Source organism: Aethalodelphis obliquidens, unplaced genomic scaffold (genome assembly GCF_003676395.1).
Source record: "Aethalodelphis obliquidens isolate GAN/ISIS:26980383/991018 unplaced genomic scaffold, ASM367639v1 scaffold37, whole genome shotgun sequence".
In the NCBI taxonomy this organism is placed as follows: Eukaryota; Metazoa; Chordata; class Mammalia; order Artiodactyla; family Delphinidae; genus Aethalodelphis; species Aethalodelphis obliquidens.
Window position 1 is genome coordinate 1,445,422 of NW_020837981.1, and position 19,269 is coordinate 1,464,690.

Genomic DNA, 19,269 nt, shown 5'->3' on the forward strand with positions numbered 1-19,269 from the left:
GAGGGAGGGAGGGTGGAAGGAAGGAAGGGAGGGTGGAAGGAAGGGAGGGAGGGAGGAAGAAAGGGAGGGAGGGAGGGAGGGAGGGTGGAAGGAAGGGAGGGAGGGAGGGAGGGTGGAAGGAAGGAAGGGAGGGAGGAAGGAAGGAAGGAAGGAAGGAAGGAAAGAAAAAGGGAAGGAGGGCGGGTGAGAGAGAAAGAAAAGCCATCATGAGTGAAATCCCAGGAAAAAAAAAAGGGGGGGGGACAGCTTCATCAGATCTGAAGTGACTTTAGATATTAGAATTATCCGACATAGAATATGAAATAAGTATGTGCCTAGACATGTTTCAAAAGTAAAGAGATGCTGGGAAATATGAGCAAGGAGTAAAAACACGTTTTAAAAAGAAGCAGAAGGAAGAAAGAAACAGAGCTTCAGGAAATTAAAAACCTAATAATTGAAACTAAAAGAAAAATCAAAGTGGACACATACAGAGAAAGTATTAGTGAAGTGGAAAATATGAAGAGATTATTTAGGATGTAGCCCAGGGAAACAAAGAGGTGGAAAATATGAAGGAGAGGTTAATATACATAAAAGATAGAATAAGATCTAACGTACTGTTGGTTGGATTTCCAGAAGGAAATAGGAGATGACAGGGAAAAATAACATGAAAGGATATTACGGTTTTGACCTCTCTAGAATTATTGAAAGAAACTAAACCCCAGATCTAGGAAGCCCAAGGATCAGGAGCAGAATAAAAATAAGAAATCCACACCTCATAGTGTGACCGCAGAACACCAGAGACTATAAAAAGTCTGAAGAGCATCCACAGAGAAAACACAGGTCATCTTCAAAGGAATGACACTTAAACTGATTCCTAATAACCGGAGGTTGTGGCCTGAATAATGGTTCACAAAGATATCCAGGGCCTAGTCCCTGGAAACTGTAAGCGTCACCTTATATGGCAGAAGAGATTTTGTAACATGATTAAGTTAACAGTCTTGAAATGGGGAGATTACCTTGGGTTATCCAAGTGTACCCGAAATACAACCCCAGGTGTCCTTTTAAGAGGGAGGCAAAGGGATATTTAACTATACAGAAGAAGAGAAGGCAATGTGACCTGGGAGGAAGAGATTGGAGTGATGTGGCTACAAGCAAAGAAGTGCTGGCAACCACGAGAAACTGTAAGAGACAAGGAACAGATTCTCCCCTAGAGCCTCTGGAAGGAGTATATCCTTGCCAACATTCTGATATCAGCCCAGTGAGACTGATTTTTAGACTTCTGGCCTGTGGAACTGTGACAGAATAAAATGCTGTTGTTCCAAGCCACTAAGTTTGTGTTAATTTGTTATTGCAACCATTGGAAAATAATACACTGGACAAAAATAGAAGCAAGAATACAGTGTAATATTATCTTCACTGTGCTATGAAAAATAGTGTTCAACTTTAGAATTTTCTATTTCAAGAATGAGCTAAACAAAAGATATTTTCCAATAGATAGAAACTAAGTTTATCACCAGCAAACCCACATTAAAGGAAATCCTAAACGATATACTTCAGGGGGAGAAAAATGATCTCAGATGTAAGGTTTGAGGTCCACAGAAGAATGTATAACAAATATATTGATAAATATTGGTTAAGTAGATAAATATTAACTGTATAAAATAATGGAAATTATGTGTGATAAGAGGGCACAAAGAAAGATAGAATTAAAATACTAGATATCATCACATTAGTTGAAATGATGGTGATTAGAGATAAAGACTGAGGAAGAGAGTAAAAAATATTAATTTTACACTTTTATGCATATTAAGATATCTATGATATCCAATGAGAGAATAATGGATAATATAACTTCTAAAAGAGGGTAAGAAAATGAAAATAGGAAAAAATCATTCCAAGAGGAAGCTAAAAAGAAGGAAGAAAAAAGAAATGGTAAAATATGTAAATAATATGATAAAATTAATCCATATACGTATGTAATCATAATCCAATATAAATGGATTAAGATTTCTACTCAAATGTCTAGGACGGATATAAAAAACCGAGTATATTTTGCTTACAGGAGTCCCACCTAAAATGTGAGACAGAGGAAGACTGACAGCAAAGTAATGAGAAAAAAGCAGGCAGATTCTAACCAAAATAAAACTGGTGTAGATATGTTCATAACAGTAGACTATAAGGCAAGGTGCATTACTAGAAATAAAGAGGGTATCTAAATAATGATAAAAGGTTCAGTTGAGCAAGGAGGGGTTGTAATTCTAAATTACAATTCTAAATTAATAAAAGACAATATGGTTTTCGAAAATATAGACTGAATACAAAGAGAAATAGAAAAATTGAAAATAGAAAAATAGAAAAAATAGAAAAATAGAAAAATTCCTCATCTAATGGATCTAAAAACAGACCATTGAAATCAATAACAATTGGACAGTGAACATGCATGAAACATTCATGCAAACTGTCACAAAATGAGGCTCAGTAAATTTTAAAGGATTTGTATCACACGGTCCACTTTCTTGGGTTACAATACATTTAAACTTAAATCAATACGAAGATTACTAAAAAAAAAAATCTCATGTTTGGAAAATTTTGGAAGAAAAATCTCTAGTAAACTACTCATGGGTCAAAAATAAATCAAAAAGGAATTTTAGGGGCTTCCCTGGTGGCACAGTGGTTGAGAGTCTGCCTGCCGATGCAGGGGACACGGGTTCGTGCCCCGGTCCGGGAAGATCCCACAAGCCGCGGAGCGGCTGGGCCCGTGAGCCATGGCCAATGAGCCTACGTGTCTGGAGCCTGTGCTCCGCGACGGGAGAGGCCACGACAGTGAGAGGCCCACGTACCACAAAAAAAAAAAAAAAAAAAAAAAAAAGAATTTTAGGAATAATGATACAATTAATATATGTGATAACTTCCGGGACACAACCAAAGCAATGTTTGGGTGTAGATATATAGTCTTAAATACTTCATTAGGAAAGACAAAAGCTTTCCTAAGCTTCACATGAAAAAATGTTTGAAAAATAACCACTTAATAAATCCAAAGAAAATAGTAAAATAAAAATAATCAAGATGAGTAGACATTAATGCAATAGAAAACCAACACATAAAAGAGTATCAGTTAAGCCAAAACTTACTTTTTTAAGAGAATTCATAAAATACACAGACTTCTAGGATCAAAGTAAGAGAGAAGACACAAATACAGATGATTAGAAATGGCTGATGGCACACAACTTTAGATGCACTGCAGAGAATAGAAGAAGTAGAGTGACATTGTGAACAACTTATGCCATTAATTGGAAAATTTGGACAACATGGCTGAATTTTTAGAAAAAAGTGACTTAGGGCAAGGAAGACAAAACAAGCAAAATTCCCATAAAAATAAGGAAATTTAATTAGTAATAAAAATCTTTCTACAAAGAAAGCACCGGTTCAGATGAGTTTATAGGCTAGTTCTACCTACCATTCTGGAAGCTGGAGAAGGTATTTGCAGCGTGTGACAAAAGCTTAATCTCCAGAACTAAAAAAAAAAAGTCCCACAAAGATATCCAACCCAGGAAATTGGACAAAAACACAGACACAAGAAAGGAAACACAAATGATTCATGAATGTATGAAAGACATTTAACTCTATTAAGAATTAGGGAAGTGGAAATTAAAGTCCAGTGATGTACCAGTTCGTTCTCACCAGATTGGCAAATATTAGGAAGTCATAGGCTATTAGGAGCAGGGAACGATGCAGAAAATCAGGAACTGTCTTCACCACACACAATTATAAGTGGATACAAATCACTCTGGAAATTTGGTATTACCTAGTAAACTTGAACATGTACATATTCTCCCATGGAGGAATTCTAATTCTAGGTATATAGAGAAATTCTTAAAAGTGTGTACCAAGACACACAGGCAGGAAAAATGTGCATAGAAGCTTTGTTCCTAATAGCAAAGAAGCAAAAACATTCAAACGGTAATCACAATAGGGTGAATACATTGTGGCAGAATCACACAGCACAGTAGTACCGCTGTGAACATGAATGAACCAGAGCTGCATCCATCTCCATGAATAGATCACAAACACTTAATGTTAAACCCGGTGGGTTTTAGACGTTGGTGAGCACTGGAATTGTCTGGAGAGCCAGTGGAGACACAGAAGCCTTGCTTGTGGAAATGGGACTGGACTGTACCTCTGTAATTTTGCCGATTCCCCAGGTGATCCTGATACACAACAAAGTTTGAGAACCACTGTGTTAAAACACAGTTGTAAGAGGATGCAGACTGTTTAGCTTACACAAAGGTGAACAAAACGAACAAGACTAAGATATATATTATTTAGGTTACATACATAAGTTATAGCAAGACAAAGGCAGCTCCTGGTGAGGAGGAAATGGTAAGCATTTGGGGAGGAGGCATCCAACCAAGATACAGGTTATTTTTTGATGGAAGGTACACTGAAATCATTTTATTATTCATACTTTATGTAGTGTTTGTGCATTAAGATATATTTCACAAGGCAAACTTAAAAAATAATCAAATAAGCAAGATTTATTTTGAGCCTGTGCCCTTCAGCACTTCAGTGAGCTTCTGGGTATGTGTTACTGTTTCATTGCTGCCTTGATGGCTTTGGTGAGGTCAGTGGAGATCACACAGTATATACACATTGTCTTGTTTCTTCTGCTCATCAGCAGCACTGTCTGGAAGGAATGTTCAACTGGGGCAGAGGGGAAGTTTGTTCTCCATGTGGGTTGTGTAAATAGGCTGCTTGCATTGCCCTCTGCACCCTTAGGAAGGCCCGGAGTTTGGTCCTGTTCACAGTGGTCCAGAGGCTGACCTGGTGTGCAGCCTGGAGGCAGTGCCTGCCTGACAGCAGCGAGCAGAGTGGGAGCAGATACCTGTGTGCAGCCCAGTGGTACTGAAGGGACATGGTAGGGCCAACAGGACAGAAGAGGGCCTGGCATGAAGCTGCCGGAACTGATTGATGATGCAGGCTTGGAAGTGTCCAAGGGAAGGATACATTCCTAGGAGAAGTGACCCTTTTTCTTGCCTCCAAGCGATCCAGGGGAGTTGCTTCCATGGATTCTTAGAATGTGATTGCAGCTCTCTCTGTACTAGATACTAAGGATAGGCCCAGAGGTGTGGGGAGGTGGGTAGGAGTGCTTTGGCAGACAAGACTATGTGCTTCGACCCCAAGTGAGTGGGTGAAAACTGGGCCACGGGAGATGGGAGGTCTGCAGAAATCCAGCTGATCCTTACTCTGAGGAAGGCTTATAGCAGCTGATGGGTTGGAAGAAGCTGTACCAAGTTCTCATCTCTGTCCTGGGTAGGCAGAATTGAAAAGGAATAGTCGGAGATCTGGGCTACTTGGGACAGGGACCCAGCCCCCTTGATTAGGTCCTGGCTGCCCTGGCTTCTTTAGCAACTCACGCCAGGGGCTGCTGCATGTGGCCAGGGAAGGTGAGGGTTACACCTATTAGAAAGGTACTGTGTTCCCCCATCAGCCAGGCCCCCTACAATTTCCAGCGTTCTTCTTGGGGCACAGTAGGGAGGGTTCAGTGCCACTGACTCTCCCATCGGGAAGTTGAGGGTGCAGGAGAGGCTTAATAAAAGAACTTCTATGGTGACCTCTGCTATGAAAAGTAAGCGAGAAAAACAAAAGGTTCGTAACATATCCATTTCCTTTCCAAGGTGTGCTGGCTTTGATAAACCCCCTTATGCAAATTACATTCTTCATGATTTTTCTAGGTTAAAAAAAAAAAAGGGGGGGCTTCCCTGGTGGCGCAGTGGTTGGGAGTCCACCTGCCAATGCAGGGGACACGGGTTCATGCCCCGGTCCGGGAAGATCCCACATGCCGCGGAGCGGCTGGGCCCGTGAGCCATGGCCGCAGAGCCTGCACGTCCGGAGCCTGTGCTCCGCAACGGGAGAGGCCACAACAGTGAGAGGCCCGCGTACCGCAAAAAAAAAAAAATCCCCCTCCCCCACCGCAAAGGCCTCTGTATTCCTTCTCCAAGTAAAGCTGACCACTCCACTTATTGCTCTTTCTTATAGTTCTACTTACTATCAGGTCAGAATATGATTTCTCTCATCCTACTATCCTATGCTTGGGGCAAGGCATCCATTAGCAGGACAGCTAAGAGCAGAGCACAAATGTCCAGGCTTAGCTACATTCTCTGCTTCATTTCCTGAAGCCCAACTGGGTCCTGGGCCCATCTCACTTGGTGGTCCTATATTGCAATTTCCACACCATTGATTGTCAGTTGGTCCCAATCCAACAAGATCATTGTCCCTTAAACAGACTTTTGTCTGAAATACAAAGTTTAAGTGGCTTAAACCCAGATTCAGTAGGTAATAGCACTTCAATTCTTTTGAAATGCCTGCAGTTCTGCATACTTGGGAACTACTGATCATTCTAAAAGGATGCAATTCTTAATTTCCTCCTTTCTCCCAGATCTAGCATATGGCTACAACTGACCAGTCTACACACTCATATTGAGTACCTAGGACATTCCTGAAATACTTTGTTTACCCTTATACCCTTAAACATGTTATGTTCTTGTTTAAGTGATTTTGAAACTCCTGATCACTCATTTCTAACCTCATTAGGTCCATTTATACCATCTCACTGTCTCAACTCTAGACTGTGTCATCTGCAAGGAGGAAGACTTAAGACCAATTTTAAAACACAGTTATTCACAGTTAAAATCTTGACTTGCAGCCAACACTGATGGAGTCACTTCTTAGAACCAGCGAACCAGGGCTTTCTTAACCTGACTGTCTCCCACCACCAAAACCCTTGGTGAATGTCCGTTTCTTGTAGTTCCTGTGTTGATCTCAGACATGGAGCTGTTTTGTTCCTCTCTAATCCTCACTCCATACAGCAGCCAGAGATTTTTTAAAATGTAAATCTGATTGTGGCTTGTTGGTGGATAAAATCTTTCAAGGGCTTCTCATTGTCTCTAGTGAGGATGATTTAGCGGGATTTACTGAACCCCACACCCACATCTGGCCCAGGACACAGATCCCATGCTGCCTTTGACCATCTCTCCCCCCTGCCAGTGGCCCTGCCCCTCCCTAGGTTGGAGGGGCACCCCGCTACCTGTACCGGAATAGGGTACCACAGGGTGCCACCTGTTGCCCGCATCTTCAGGAGCACGGCCAACGACTCAGCTCTGCACTGCCCCTCCCCCTCCCCCCCCTACCTGCAAGCACTTTGCCTAACAAGGTCATCCTTCAGGTTCAGCTTCAGCGCTAATTCCTCACACAAGCCTCGTCCTGGAAAGAGCTCCCCTTAGCCTGCTCCCTTTGCTATTTCTATGCATGAGAGTGCTCACTTTCAATAGGATAATAATAGGATCTTCCTCATAGCATTCCTAAGGTTGTTGTGAGTACCAACTGATAAAATGTGTGTAAAGAGCTTAGCAAATGGTCTCATGTGGAAGCACAATAGATTTCCTTTGCCCCTAGATTTCCATATGACATCACTCAGCATATTTCATTCTATGATGAAACCTTGAGTTTCATCAGATGGGATTAAGCCTGACTCATTCACTGCTATATGCCCAGTGCTCAACACAGAACAAATCACAGAGGAGCTGTTGGGCAGATTTTGTGCAATGAATGAGTGGACATATTTTTTAAATTTGTACGCAAATCTTTTTTTAAAAGAAAATCTAATTATTAAAGAATTAGGGGACACTCATTGCATTTTGGTCAACTGTGCCAGAGAAAATCAGTTTTCCTTGTCTAAATCACCTAGATGACTCCCAACAGGAAATTTAGCCTTTAATTCCAGCTAATGCCTGTTGTGACATTTGACAGCACTGGTTCTTTTTGAGTTTGACTCCGTGGAAGCCAGTGCATTGGTGGTTTAGCTGCAGATATCTTTTCCTGTCCTTCAGGGAAGGTGTTGAATAATCCTGTTTGCATTTTAGGATAAGCAAGTATTATTTGTCAATAAGCAACAAATGAATTCTTTGACCGTGGGCCCAAACTCATAACCCCTTTGGCATCAGCTATTTAGGCTGTAGACCTAGACAACTACTGGTAAGTCTTTTGCAGACATCATGAGCTCATGAGTCAATGGTAAACATTTCTGGTTATCTTCCCAGGAAATCAGTGACCCCGAGATCCTGGATCTGGTCCACAGCGCCCTTGGCAGGATGACCGTGGTCCGGCAGATCTTCCCATCTGCAAAGGACAGCCAGAAATGCATGAGGAACAACCACCGCATCTCTTCCCTGCTCTGCGACCCCCAGGAAGGCTACCTCCAAATGCTGCAGGTCAGTGCTTGCCTCCTAAGCTCCCTCCAGGAGGAAGTCTCACCCGTACGCTTGGCCTGTCACGGTCAACAACATGCCTCAGCTCTTGACTGACTGCTGTTGCTCACCAACTTTAGTAACTAGAACTCTGTCATTTGCTGACATTGAAACCAGTCAACTGGGCAGTGCCTCTAAGCACATTAGCAGGCAGTTATGGCCACTGTCAGCAGACAGGACATATGAGCTCACTGGGTGCCTCTAATATTTAAAAGTTGCATGCTTAGGGAGTCAGGAGAGTCCTGTCTTTTAGGCTTCTGTGATGACTGTTTTGTGGGGCATGATTTCATCTTGCAGGACTTGGGGTAGAGCCTTCCTGCGGGGAGTCATCATTTTGAACCTGTTTTAAGTTCTTCCGTGTAGAAAGTCAATAATATGGAAACAACTGGGAACTGTCCCAGTTCATCTTCTGAATGCTGAGGCTTAGGTCAACCAGAACGTGCTGGATTCCCAGCTGAGCAGGGAGGGGCAAAAGGGTAGGAGCATCACTTGCCCACCTGTTCCATTCCTTCCAAGATGAGAAGTACTGTGTGTATGGTTAGTTATTCTGCCACTCTCTTGACATAGGTGCGATCAGGGTTAGCTCCCCTTGGGCCTGGGAGGGGGATGTGGAGCTGTGCACCAGTTGTGAGAGGTGGTTTTCTCCCTGGATGTTTGAGGGTAACAGTGAAGCACTGTGGAGACTGTCTGTTGGTAGCCCGGCCTCTGCGTCTCCACTAGGAATATAGCACCCAAGAAAATATTCATTTGACACTTGGAAATTTCTCCCGGTTGGGTTTGTGAAAAGTGCTCAGAAGTTTGTGCATGGGATATGCATGCCACTCGGCATTTGAAACTAGCTACACCTTCTTTACTCAGCCAGGCGTAAGGATTGTAGGGCAGAAATGGGCTGTGTCTGCCACCTGAGTATTGGGGCCACCCCAGAACATCTTGGTATCATCTAATCAGGGGGCACATGATTTGCAGAGGGGGGTTATTAGACTCTCTATGGTAGGCTGGGTACATGCGTGATTTGCCAAGGTACCAAATCCAGTCTATAATCTTATATGGGGGGGCGCGGTGCGGGGAGAGGAAACACGCTCCAACAGGCGGCAAACGCTAGAAATATGTTCTTGGTTGATAGGGAAGCACAGAAGACACTGAGATTTTAGCTGGAGTAACTCCCTCTTCCCCAAAGCCCATGGCTCCGGGGAGCCATCACAAGGTCTGGGGTCTTTCTGAGGTGGTGAAGGGTTGGCCGAGAGAGTGGACCAAAGGCCTCCACAGGGCCATGGACTTGAGAGCCCTGGGCATGTGGGCCAGACGTGCAAGGTGCTTAATGCGAGGATTTGTGGTTTTGGATCCTGCCGTGACCTGTCCTGCCTTCCTCTCTTCTGGAGTTTGGAGGAAGAGGTGAGGGGGTCTCATGGTGCCTCTGTATTTACCGTCCCACTCTCCGTGTGGATGCAAGTGCAGTGCGACCACGTGGCCCAGGCAGTGTGTGCCCATCCCCACCCGGGGCAGGACGGGGAGGTGCCGGCCACTCTGTGTGGGGGCCAGACCCCGGGAGGGTCTCACTCCTAGGAAGTTCTCCCCAGGTTCTCTCTCCTCAAAGGGCTTCGTCCTCCTCCAAACGTACACCAGCCCTGCTGCACCCTGCCCCATATCCCCCATCCATTTTCCTCAGTCCTTGCTTTACCATACTGCAATTCTACTCCAGGAGAAAGGAGGGCTGCTTCCCGGTACACCAGCACGTGCTGCCTTGATGGGGTGGAGGGAGAGGAGAAAGTACTTCCTGTCTAGGTCTTGATTATTCATTGCGCCCTGGGCAAAAGGCTTAGGTGAGCTCTTTGGTTGCACATCAAACACACTGGATACAAGGAATCTGTCCTGGAGGCCAAGACAGAAAAGGAGACTGATGGTAGCAGCAAGGAATGCAGTAGAGGGCTTTCTGAAATGACACACAACCATTAGGAGGATGAACAAAGCCATGGCTCTGAGGCGGGTGGCTAGTCATCAAGTGAGGTCAGTGCAATATCGAACCTAGAATCCTGGCCACCCTACCTCTCTTTGTTCCTTCTGAGACCCAGGCACTACATAAAGTGCAAGATTTAAGAGTGAAATCATAGAGATCTTGTAACAGTAGTAGGAGCAGTAGAAACAGTAGCAGCAGTAGCAGTAATAGTAGCAGTAGTCACAGTAGCAGCAGCAGTGGCTATAGTAGTGTTAGTAATAGTAGCGGTAGCAGTAGTAGTGATGGCGGCAGTAATAGTAGCAGCAGTAATAGCAGCAGAAGGAGTAGTAGCAGTAGTAGCAGCAGTAATAGTAACAGTAGCAGCAGTAGCAGTAATAGTAGCAGTAGTCACAGTAGCAGCAGCAGTGGCTATAGCAGTGTTAGTAGTAGTAGCAGTAGCAGTAGTATAGTAATCGTAGCAGCAGTAATAGCAGCCCAAGTAGTAGCAGTAGTAGCAGCAGTAATAGAAGTAATAGTAACAGTAGCAGCAGTAGCAGTAATAGTAGCAGAAGTCACAGTAGCAACCGTAGTACCTGTAGTAGTGTTAATAATAGCAGTGGTAGCAGTAGTAGTGATAGCGGCAGAGGTAGTAATAGTAGCAGTAGTGGTAGTAGTAGTAGTAATAGTAGCAGTAGCAGTAGTAGTGATAGCGGCAGTGGTAGTAATAGTAGCGGTAGTGGTAATAGTAGTAGTAATAGTAGCAGTAGCAGCAGTAGCAGTAATAGTAGCAGAAGTCACAGTAGCAACCGTAGTACCTGTAGTAATGTTAGTAATAGTAGCAGTAGTAGTGATAGCGGCAGAGGTAGTAATAGTAGCAGTAGCGGTAGTAGTAGTAGTAGTAGTAGCAGTAGAAGCAGAAGCAGAAGCAGAAGCATCAATAGTAGAAGTAGTAGCAACAGCAGCAACAGCACAGGAGCCAGCTTGCTTGGGTTCAAATTCCAGTAACTCTCGTTACTAATTGTTAATTATTATTTATTTGTCATTCTGTGCCTCAGTTTCCTTCTGTGTAAACTGGGGATTAGAACACTACCTACCCCTCAGAGTCATAATGAAAATTAAAGGGGAGAACATATAGAAAGCAGTTTGAACAAGGCTGAGCTATTAACAGTACCACTCTGGAGGAGGGAGCCAGGTGTGTTCAGGGTTGCCACGGAAAGGCTGAGCACGGCCTCGTTATTTTTTGTATGATGTAGTCCGCTCCCTTCTTGAGCATGCTCTTGGAAAGCCTCACAGTGGGTGGGAGAGCACTTCCCACCTGTCCAGCCCCTGATCACCGGCATCCAGCACCACTTACTGTCCGTATCAGTCACACAATCATCGCTGCCTTGTGTGGGAGAGGAGAGGCCTTGTCTTTGCGACCCGCTTAGCTCTTCAGACAAGACCTTCTCCTTGGAGACTCTCGATAAGGACTGATGGGGTGGATCTGTTAAGAATGCAGGTCTTAACATAAGTTAAACTATCTCTAGAAGCCTCTTTATAGATCCATAAATAAAATACGTTATTAAAGCAGTCTATCTCCATTCATTGCATCTCCTTCCTTGTGCGGGCTATGAAGAGACGCCAACGTGGATTTATTTACTCATCCTACCCAACCACCATTTGGGCAGATTCATCTCATTTACAGGTCATTCCCTTCACGTTTCCTCAGTAGCTATTACCACTTCTTTCTTTCTTAATGACAGTGTAGAGGGCAAACTAATTTCTACTAGCCTCTAGCTGTGAGATTTATGGAGAAGATTCTAATATGTTTAGCACAAGCAACTGAAGGAAAAAAAAAAAACAAAACAGCATTGATGTCGTGGATTATTAACTTTGTTTTTTTTTGTTTTTTATTTATTTATTTTTTTTTTTATTTTTATTTTATTTTATTTTATTTTTTTTAAACATCTTTATTGGAGTATAATTGCTTTACAATGGTATGTTAGTTTCAGCTTCACAACAAAATGAATCAGTTATATATACACATATGTTCCCATATCTCTTCCCGCTTGCGTCTCCCTCCCTCCCACCCTCCCTATCCCACCCCTCCAGGCGGTCACAAAGCACCGAGCTGATCTCCCTGTGCTATGCGGCTGCTTCCCACTAGCTATCTACCTTACGTTTGGTAGTGTATATATGTCCATGCCTCTTTATCGCTTTGTCACCGTTTACCCTTCCCCCTCCCCATAGCCTCAAGTCCATTCTCTAGTAAGTCTGTGTCTTTATTCCTGTTTCACCCCTAGGTTTTTCATGACATTTTTTTTTTTCTTAAATTCCATATATATGTGTTAGCATACGGTATTTGTCTCTCTCTTTCTGACTTACTTCACTCTGTATGACAGACTCTAGGTCTATCCACCTCATTACAAATAGCTCAATTTCGTCTCTTTTTATGGCTGAGTAATATTCCATTGTATATATGTGCCACATCTTCTTTATCCATTCATCCGATGATGGACACTTAGGTTGTTTCCATCTCTGGGCTATTGTAAATAGAGCTGCAATGAACATTGTGGTACATGACTCTTTTTGAATTATGGTTTTCTCAGGGTATATGCCCAGTAGTGGGATTGCTGGGTCATATGGTAGTTCTATTTGTAGCTTTTTAAGGAACCTCCATACTGTTCTCCACAGTGGCTGTATCAATTTACATTCCCACCAACAGTGTAAGAGGGTTCCCTTTTCTCCACACCCTCTCCAGCATTTATTGTTTCTAGATTTTTTGATGATGGCCATTCTGACTGGTGTGAGATGAAATCTCATTGTCGTTTTGATTTGCATTTCTCTAATGATTAGTGATGTTGAGCATTCTTTCATGTGTTTGTTGGCACTCTGTATATCTTCTTTGGAGAAATGTCTATTTAGGTCTTCTGCCCATTTTTGGATTGGGTTGTTTGTTTTTTTGTTATTAAGCTGCATGAGCTGCTTGTAAATTTTGGAGATTAATCCTTTGTCAGTTGCTTCATTTGCAAATATTTTCTCCCATTCTGAGGGTTGTCTTTTGGTCTTCTTTATGGTTTCCTTTGCTGTGCAAAAGCTTTTAAGTTTCATTAGGTCCCATTTGTTTACTTTTGTTTTTATTTCCATTTCTCTAGGAGGTGGGTCAAAAAGGACCTTGCTGTGATTTATGTCATAGAGTGTTCTGCCTATGTTTTCCTCTAAGAGTTTGATAGTTTCTGGCCTTACATTTAGGTCTTTAATCCATTTTGAGCTTATTTTTGTGTATGGTGTTAGGGAGTGATCTAATCTCATACTTTTACATGTAGCTGTCCAGTTTTCCCAGCACCACTTATTGAATAGGCTGTCCTTTCTCCACTGTACATTTCTGCCTCCTTTGTCAAAGATAAGGTGACCATATATGCGTGGGTTTATCTCTGGGCTTTCTATCCTGTTCCATTGATCTATATTTCTGTTTTTGTGCCAGTACCATACTGTCTTGATTACTGTAGCTTTGTAGTATAGTCTGAAGTCAGGAAGCCTGATTCCTCCAGCTCCATTTTTCGTTCTCAAGATTGCTTTGGCTATTCGGGGTCTTTTGTGTTTCCATACAAATTGTGAAATTTTTTGTTCTAGTTCTGTGAAAAATGCCAGTGGTAGTTTCATAGGGATTGCATTGAATCTGTAGATTGCTTTGGGTAGTAGAGTCATTTTCACAATGTTGATTCTTCCAATCCAAGAACATGGTATATCTCTACATCTATTTGTATCATTTTTAATTTCTTTCATCAGTGTCTTATAATTTTCTGCATACAGGTCTTTTGTCTCCTTAGGTAGGTTTATTCCTAGATATTTTATTCTTTTTGTTGCAATGGTAAATGGGAGTGTTTTCTTGATTTCACTTTCAGATTTTTCATCCTTAGTGTATAGGAATGCCAGAGATTTCTGTGCATTAATTTTGTATCCTGCTACTTTACCAAATTCATTGATTAGCTCTAGTAGTTTTCTGGTAGCATCTTTAGGATTCTCTATGTATAGGATCATGTCATCTGCAAACAGTGACAGCTTTACTTCTTCTTTTCCGATTTGGATTCCTTTTATTTCCTTTTCTTCTCTGATTGCTGTGGCTAAAACTTCCAAAACTATGTTGAATAAGAGTGGTGAGAGTGGGCAACCTTGTCTTGTTCCTGATCTTAGTGGAAATGGTTTCAGTTTTTCACCATTGAGGACGATGTTGGCTGTGGGTTTGTCATATATGGCCTTTATTATGTTGAGGAAAGTTCCCTCTATGCCTACTTTCTGCAGGGTTTTTATCATAAATGGGTGTTGAATTTTGTCAAAAGCTTTCTCTGCATCTATTGAGATGATCATATGGTTTTTCTCCTTCAGTTTGTTAATATGGTGTATCACGTTGATTGATTTGCGTATATTGAAGAATCCTTGCATTCCTGGAATAAACCCCACTTGATCATGGTGTATGATCCGTTTAATGTGCTGTTGGATTCTGTTTGCTGGTATTTTGTTGAGGATCTTTGCATCTATGTTCATCAGTGATATTGGCCTGTAGTTTTCTTTCTTTGTGACATCCTTGTCTGGTTTTGGTATCAAGGTGATGGTGGCCTCGTAGAATGAGTTTGGGAGTGTTCCTCCCTCTGCTATATTTTGGAAGAGTCTGAGAAGGATAGGTGATAGCTCTTCTCTAAATGTTTGATAGAATTCGCCTGTGAAGCCATCTGGTCCTGGGCTTTTGCTTGTTGGAAGATTTTTAATCACAGTTTCAATTTCAGTGCTTGTGATTGGTCTGTTCATATTTTCTATTTCTTCCTGATTCAGTCTTGGCAGGTTGTGCCTTTCTAAGAATTTGTCCATTTCTTCCAGGTTGTCCATTTTATTGGCATAGAGTTGCTTGTAGTAATCTCTCATGATCTTTTGTATTTCTGCAGTGTCAGTTGTTACTTCTCCTTTTTCATTTCTAATTCTATTGATTTGAGCCTTCTCCCTTTTTTTCTTGATGAGTCTAGCTAATGGTTTATCAATTTTGTTTATCCTTTCAAAGAACCAGCTTTTAGTTTTATTGATCTTTGCTATCATTTCCTTCATTTCTTTTTCATTTATTTCTGATCTGATTTTTATGATTTCTTTCCTCCTGCTAACTTTGGGGTTTTTTTGTTCTTCTTTCTCTAATTGCTTGAGGTGCAAGGTTAGGTTGTTTATTCGAGATGTTTCCTGCTTCTTAAGGTGGGCTTGTATTGCTATAAACTTCCCCCATAGAACTGCTTTTGCTGCATCCCACAGGTTTTGGGTCGTTGTGTCTCCATTGTCATTTGTTGCTAGGTATTTTTTGATTTCCTCTTTGATTTCTTCAGTGATCACTTCATTATTAAGTAGTGTATTGTTTAGCCTCCATGTGTTTGTATTTTTTACAGATCTTTTCCTGTAATTGATATCTAGTCTCATGGCGTTGTGGTCAGAAAAGATACTTGATACAATTTCAATTTTCTTAAATTTACCAAGGCTTGATTTGTGACCTAAGATATGATCTATCCTGGAGAATGTTCCATGAGCACTTGAGAAAAATGTGTATTCTGTTGTTTTTGGATGGAGTGTCCTATAAATATCAATTAAGTCCATCTTGTTGAATGTATCATTTAAAGCTTGTGTTTCCTTATTTATTTTCCTTTTGGATGATCTGTCCATGGGTGAAACTGGGGTGTTTAAGTCCCCTACTATGAATGTGTTACTGTCGATTTCCCCTTTTATGGCTGTTAGTATTTGCCTTATGTATTGAGGTGCTCCTATGTTGGGTGCATAAATATTTACAATTGTTATATCTTCTTCTTGGATCGATCCCTTGATCATTATGTAGTGTCCTTCTTTGTCTCTTTTAATAGTCCTTATTTTAAAGTCTATTTTGTCTGATATGAGAATTGCTACTCCAGCTTTCTTTTGGTTTCCATTTGCATGGAATATCTTTTTCCATCCCCTTACTTTCAGTCTGTATGTGTCTCTAGGTCTGAAGTGGGTCTCTTGTAGACAGCAAATATAAGGGTCTTGTTTTTGTATCCATTCAGCCAATCTGTGTCTTTTGGTGGGAGCATTTAGTCCATTTACATTTAAGGTAATTATCGATATGTATGTTCCTATTCCCATTTTCTAAATTGTTTTGGGTTCGTTACTATAGGTCTTTTCCTTCTCTTGTGTTTCTTGCCTAGAGAAGATCCTTTAGCATTTGTTGTAAAGCTGGCTTGGTGGTGCTGAACTCTCTCAGCTTTTGCTTGTCTGTAAAGGTTTTAATTTCTCCATCAAATCTGAATGAGATCCTTGCTGGGTAGAGTAGTCTTGGCTGCAGGTTTTTCTCCTTCATCTCTTTCAGTATGTCCTGCCACTCCCTTCTGGCTTGTAGGGTTTCTGCTGCGAGATCAGCTCTTAACCTTATGGGGATTCCCTTATGTGTTATTTGTTGTTTTTCCCTCGCTGTTTTTAATATGTTTTCTTTGTATTTAATTTTTGATAGTTTGATTAATATGTGTCTTGGCGTATTTCTCCTTGGATTTATCCTGTATGGGACTCTCTGTGCTTCCTGGACTTGATTAACTATTTCCTTTCCCATATTAGGGAAGTTTTCATCTATAATCTCTTCAAATATTTTCTCAGTCCCTTTCTTTTTCTCTCCTTCTTCTGGAACCCCTATAATTCGAATGTTGGTGCGTTTAATGTTGTCCCAGAGGTCTCTGAGACTGTCCTCAGTTCTTTTCATTCTTTTTTCTTTATTCTGCTCTGCTTTAGTTATTTCCACTATTTTATCTTCCAGGTCACTTATCCGTTCTTCTGCCTCATTTATTCTGCTATTGATCCCATCTAGAGTACTTTTAATTTCATTTATTGTGTTGTTCATCATTGCTTGTTTCATCTTTAGTTCTTCTAGGTCCTTGTTAACTGATTCTTGCAATTTGTCCATTCTATTGTCCATTCTATCTCCAAGATTTCGGATCAACCTTACTATCATTATTCTGAATTCTTTTTCAGGTAGACTGCCTATTTCCTCTTCATTTGTTAGGTCTGGTGGGTTTTTATCTTGCTCCTTCATCTGCGGTGTGTTTTTCTGTCTTTTCATTTTGCTTATCTTACTGTGTTTGGGGTCTCCTTTTTTGCAGGCTGAAGGTTCGTAGTTCCTGTTGTTTTTTGTGTCTGTCCCCAGTGGCTAAGGTTGGTTCAGTGGGTTGTGTAGGCTTCCTGGTGGAGGGGACTAGGGCCTGTGTTCTGGTGAATGAGGCTGGATCTTGTCTTTCTGGTGGGCAGGTCCACGTCTGGTGATGTGTTTTGGGGTGTCTGTAGACTTATTATGATTTTGGGCAGCCTCTCTGCTAATGGGTGGGGTTGTGTTCCTGTCTTGCTAGTTGTTTGGCATAGGATGTCCAGCCCTGTAGCTTGCTGATCGTTGAGTGAAGCTGGGTGCTGGGGTTGAGATGGAGATCTCTCGGAGATTTTTGCTGTTTGATATTATGTGCAGCTGGGAGGCCTCTTGTGGACCAGTGTCCTGAAGTTGGTTCTCCCACCTCAGAGGCACAGCACTGACTCCTGGCTGCAGCCCCAAGAGCCTTTCATCCACAGGGCTTCTTAATTTGGGATGATTAGTTGTCTATTCAGGTATTCCACAGATGCAGGGTATATCAAGTTGATTGTGGAGCTTTAATCCGCTGCTTCTGAGGCTGCTGGGAGAGATTTCCCTTTCTCTTCTTTGTTCTCACAGTTCCCAGGGGCTAAGCTTTGGATTTGGCCCCGCCTGTGTGTGTAGGTCGCCGGAGAGCGTCTGTTCTTTGCTCAGACAGGACGGGGTTAAAGGAGCCGCTGATTCGGAGGCTCTGGCTCACTCAGGCCGGGGGGTAGGGAGGGTCACGGAGTGTGGGGCGGGCCTGCGGCGGCAGAGGCCGGCGTGACGTTGCAGCCTGAGGCGCGCCGTGCGTTCTCCCGGGGGAGTTGTCCCTGGATCCCGGGACCCCGGCAGTGGCGGGCTGCACAGGCTCCCCGGAAAGGCGTGTGGCTAGTGACCTGTGTTCGCACACAGGCCTCCTGGTGGCGGCAGCAGCGGCCCTAGCGTCTCAAGTCTGTCTCTGGGCTCCGCACTTCTAGCCGCGGCTAGCGCCCGTCCCTGGAGCCCTCTCAAGCAGCGTTCTTAATCCCCTCTCCTCGTGCACCAGGAAACAAAGAGGGACGTAAAAGTCTCTTGCCTCTTCGGCAGGTCCAGACTTTTCCCCGGACTCTCTCCCGGCTAGCCGCGGTGCACTAACGCCTTGCAGGCTGTGTTCACGCCGCCAACCTCAGTCCTCTCCCGGCGCTCCGACAAAAGCCGGAGCCTCAGCTCCCAGCCCCGCCCGCCCCGGCGGGCGAGCAGACAAGCCTCTCGGCTGGCGAGTTCCGGTCGGCCCGATCCTCTGCACTGGAATCTGTCCGCTTTGCCCTCCGCACCCCTGCTGCTGTGCTCTCCTCCGCGGCTCCCAAGCTCCCCCACTCCGCCTCCCGAAGTCTCCACCCGCGAAGGGGCTTCCTAGTGTGTGGACACTTTTCCTCCTTCACAGCTCCCTCCCGCTGGTGCAGGACCCGTCCCTATCCTTTTGTCTCTGTTTAGTTTTTTCTTTTGCCCTAACCAGGTACGTGGGGGGGTTTCTTGCCTTTTGGGAGGTCTGAGGTCTTCTGCCAGTGTTCAGTAGGTGCTCCGTAGGAGTTGTTCCACGCGTAGATGTATTTCTGGTGTATCTGTGGGGAGGAAGGTGATCTCCGCGTCTTACTCTTCCGCCATCCTCCCGGAAGTCCCGGATTATTAACTTTGTCTTGATGAAATTAATCAAAATCCTTTTGGAAACGGAACCCTCAAGTCCATCTTTAGTTTCTCCCCCAGATGGCTGCTCTTGGGATGATAATTCTGGATTAGAAGTTTTCAAGCGGACCATCAAAAACAGGGAATTGTTACAGGATCATTCATCTCTCCGCTTCTGTACTGAGCTGGCCTCAGAAGCCCCATCGTCTTCTATTAGGCCTGTGGTCAGGGCTTTCTGTGCTCCAGAGCCAACCAGGCAGTTA

At 43.1% G+C, this 19,269-nt stretch overlaps 1 protein-coding gene across 2 annotated transcripts in view; it reads left to right on the forward strand.

The window, feature by feature from the left end:
- GRID1 (glutamate ionotropic receptor delta type subunit 1) overlaps positions 1 to 19,269 on the forward strand; it is a 678,670-nt gene that overhangs the window by 443,749 nt on the left and 215,652 nt on the right. For both annotated transcript variants that reach the window (XM_027129687.1, XM_027129688.1), the window contains exon 6: positions 8,076 to 8,246. In XM_027129687.1, the coding sequence (XP_026985488.1) occupies positions 8,076 to 8,246 (171 nt within the window). The remainder of the gene's footprint in view (positions 1 to 8,075; positions 8,247 to 19,269) is intronic.